General features: G+C 51.6%; 1 protein-coding gene across 1 annotated transcript in view; it reads right to left on the reverse strand.

The window, feature by feature from the left end:
- LOC106820785 (homeobox protein Hox-B4-like) overlaps window positions 1–791 on the reverse strand; it is a 15,358-nt gene extending 14,567 nt beyond the window's left edge. Inside the window, exon 1 of the mRNA XM_014825354.1 lies at window positions 353–791. Within this exon, the coding sequence (XP_014680840.1) occupies window positions 353–791 (439 nt within the window). The remainder of the gene's footprint in view (window positions 1–352) is intronic.
- Between the last annotated feature and the right edge of the window lie 305 nt (window positions 792–1,096).

Genomic DNA, 1,096 nt, shown 5'->3' on the forward strand with positions numbered 1-1,096 from the left:
ACACACACACACACACACACACACACACACACACACACACACACACAAACACACAAACATACACACACGCGCGCTGGCGCACGCAAGGAATGAATATTTGAGCAGATTGAACCATCTCTCTACGGCGTTATTCCAAGACGCCGGCATCACATAAGTAGGATATATAACTCGTCATAATTACGCAGACAATTTATTGGCCGCGCGGACATGTGATAGCACCTCGCCGAAGGGGAATGCGTCTAGAATTTATGGCGGCCTATTCAGAGCCTTGCTGCATTACGGCCCCACTTCGTACGCACTCAGCTTTCCTAACAAAGTGTCGCCATAGGAACGGGCAGATGAAAAATCTTACCTGTTGTGTTGCAGTGCACCTTTTTCATCCAGGAGTATATTACAGGTGGACTTTGAGTCGAGTTCTGAGTTTGGTTGTGCGGCGCCGTGGATGAAGCGGACACGGGGCGGCAGGGCCGTGGTTCGGATATCGGGTGCGGTGCTGCGGTGTTCTGTAACTGCCGACCGCTAACGCCATGATGTACGTGCTGAAACTGATCTTGTGTTGATCGTGCCGCTACTCCAGTCGCGCACGGAGGCATGTAAGATGAAGTGCTGATGTAGGCATCGACGTCGTGGTATATCCTATCGCGGTGCTCGTGGTACGTAGCGTAGTCGTGGGCCTGCTGCCCGTAATATCCATCATGTTGACTAGCGACGTAGCTCGTCTGCGAGTATTCGTCCGGAGGTGGAAATTTCGGCTCGGCGTACGGACTCGAGTTCATCAAAAACGAACTCATGATCATTAATTTTTGCCTGAATATCATGGAAATAATTTTTCCTGAGTGTTGTCGTTAGTCAAGTGCTTAGATCCTCCCATGGTCGAGTGTGTGTCTAATCACGTGACGTTTGTCGACCAAGGAGGGCGCTTCGATGTAATTCAGCGCCGATGGTCGTGCGTGTGTGTGTGTGTGCGTGTGTGTGTGTGTGACTGTGTGCGTGTGTGTAGCTGGAGGCAGGCATCGGCAGCATGCAGCGCCGCTCCCTGATACACACTAAACGCGTGGCGATGATACGCCCAGGTAAACCATGTGTGCACTCTACT

The sequence above is a fragment of the Priapulus caudatus genome, unplaced genomic scaffold, assembly GCF_000485595.1.
Source record: "Priapulus caudatus unplaced genomic scaffold, Priapulus_caudatus-5.0.1 Scaffold47, whole genome shotgun sequence".
Classification (NCBI taxonomy): domain Eukaryota; kingdom Metazoa; phylum Priapulida; class Priapulimorpha; order Priapulimorphida; family Priapulidae; genus Priapulus; species Priapulus caudatus.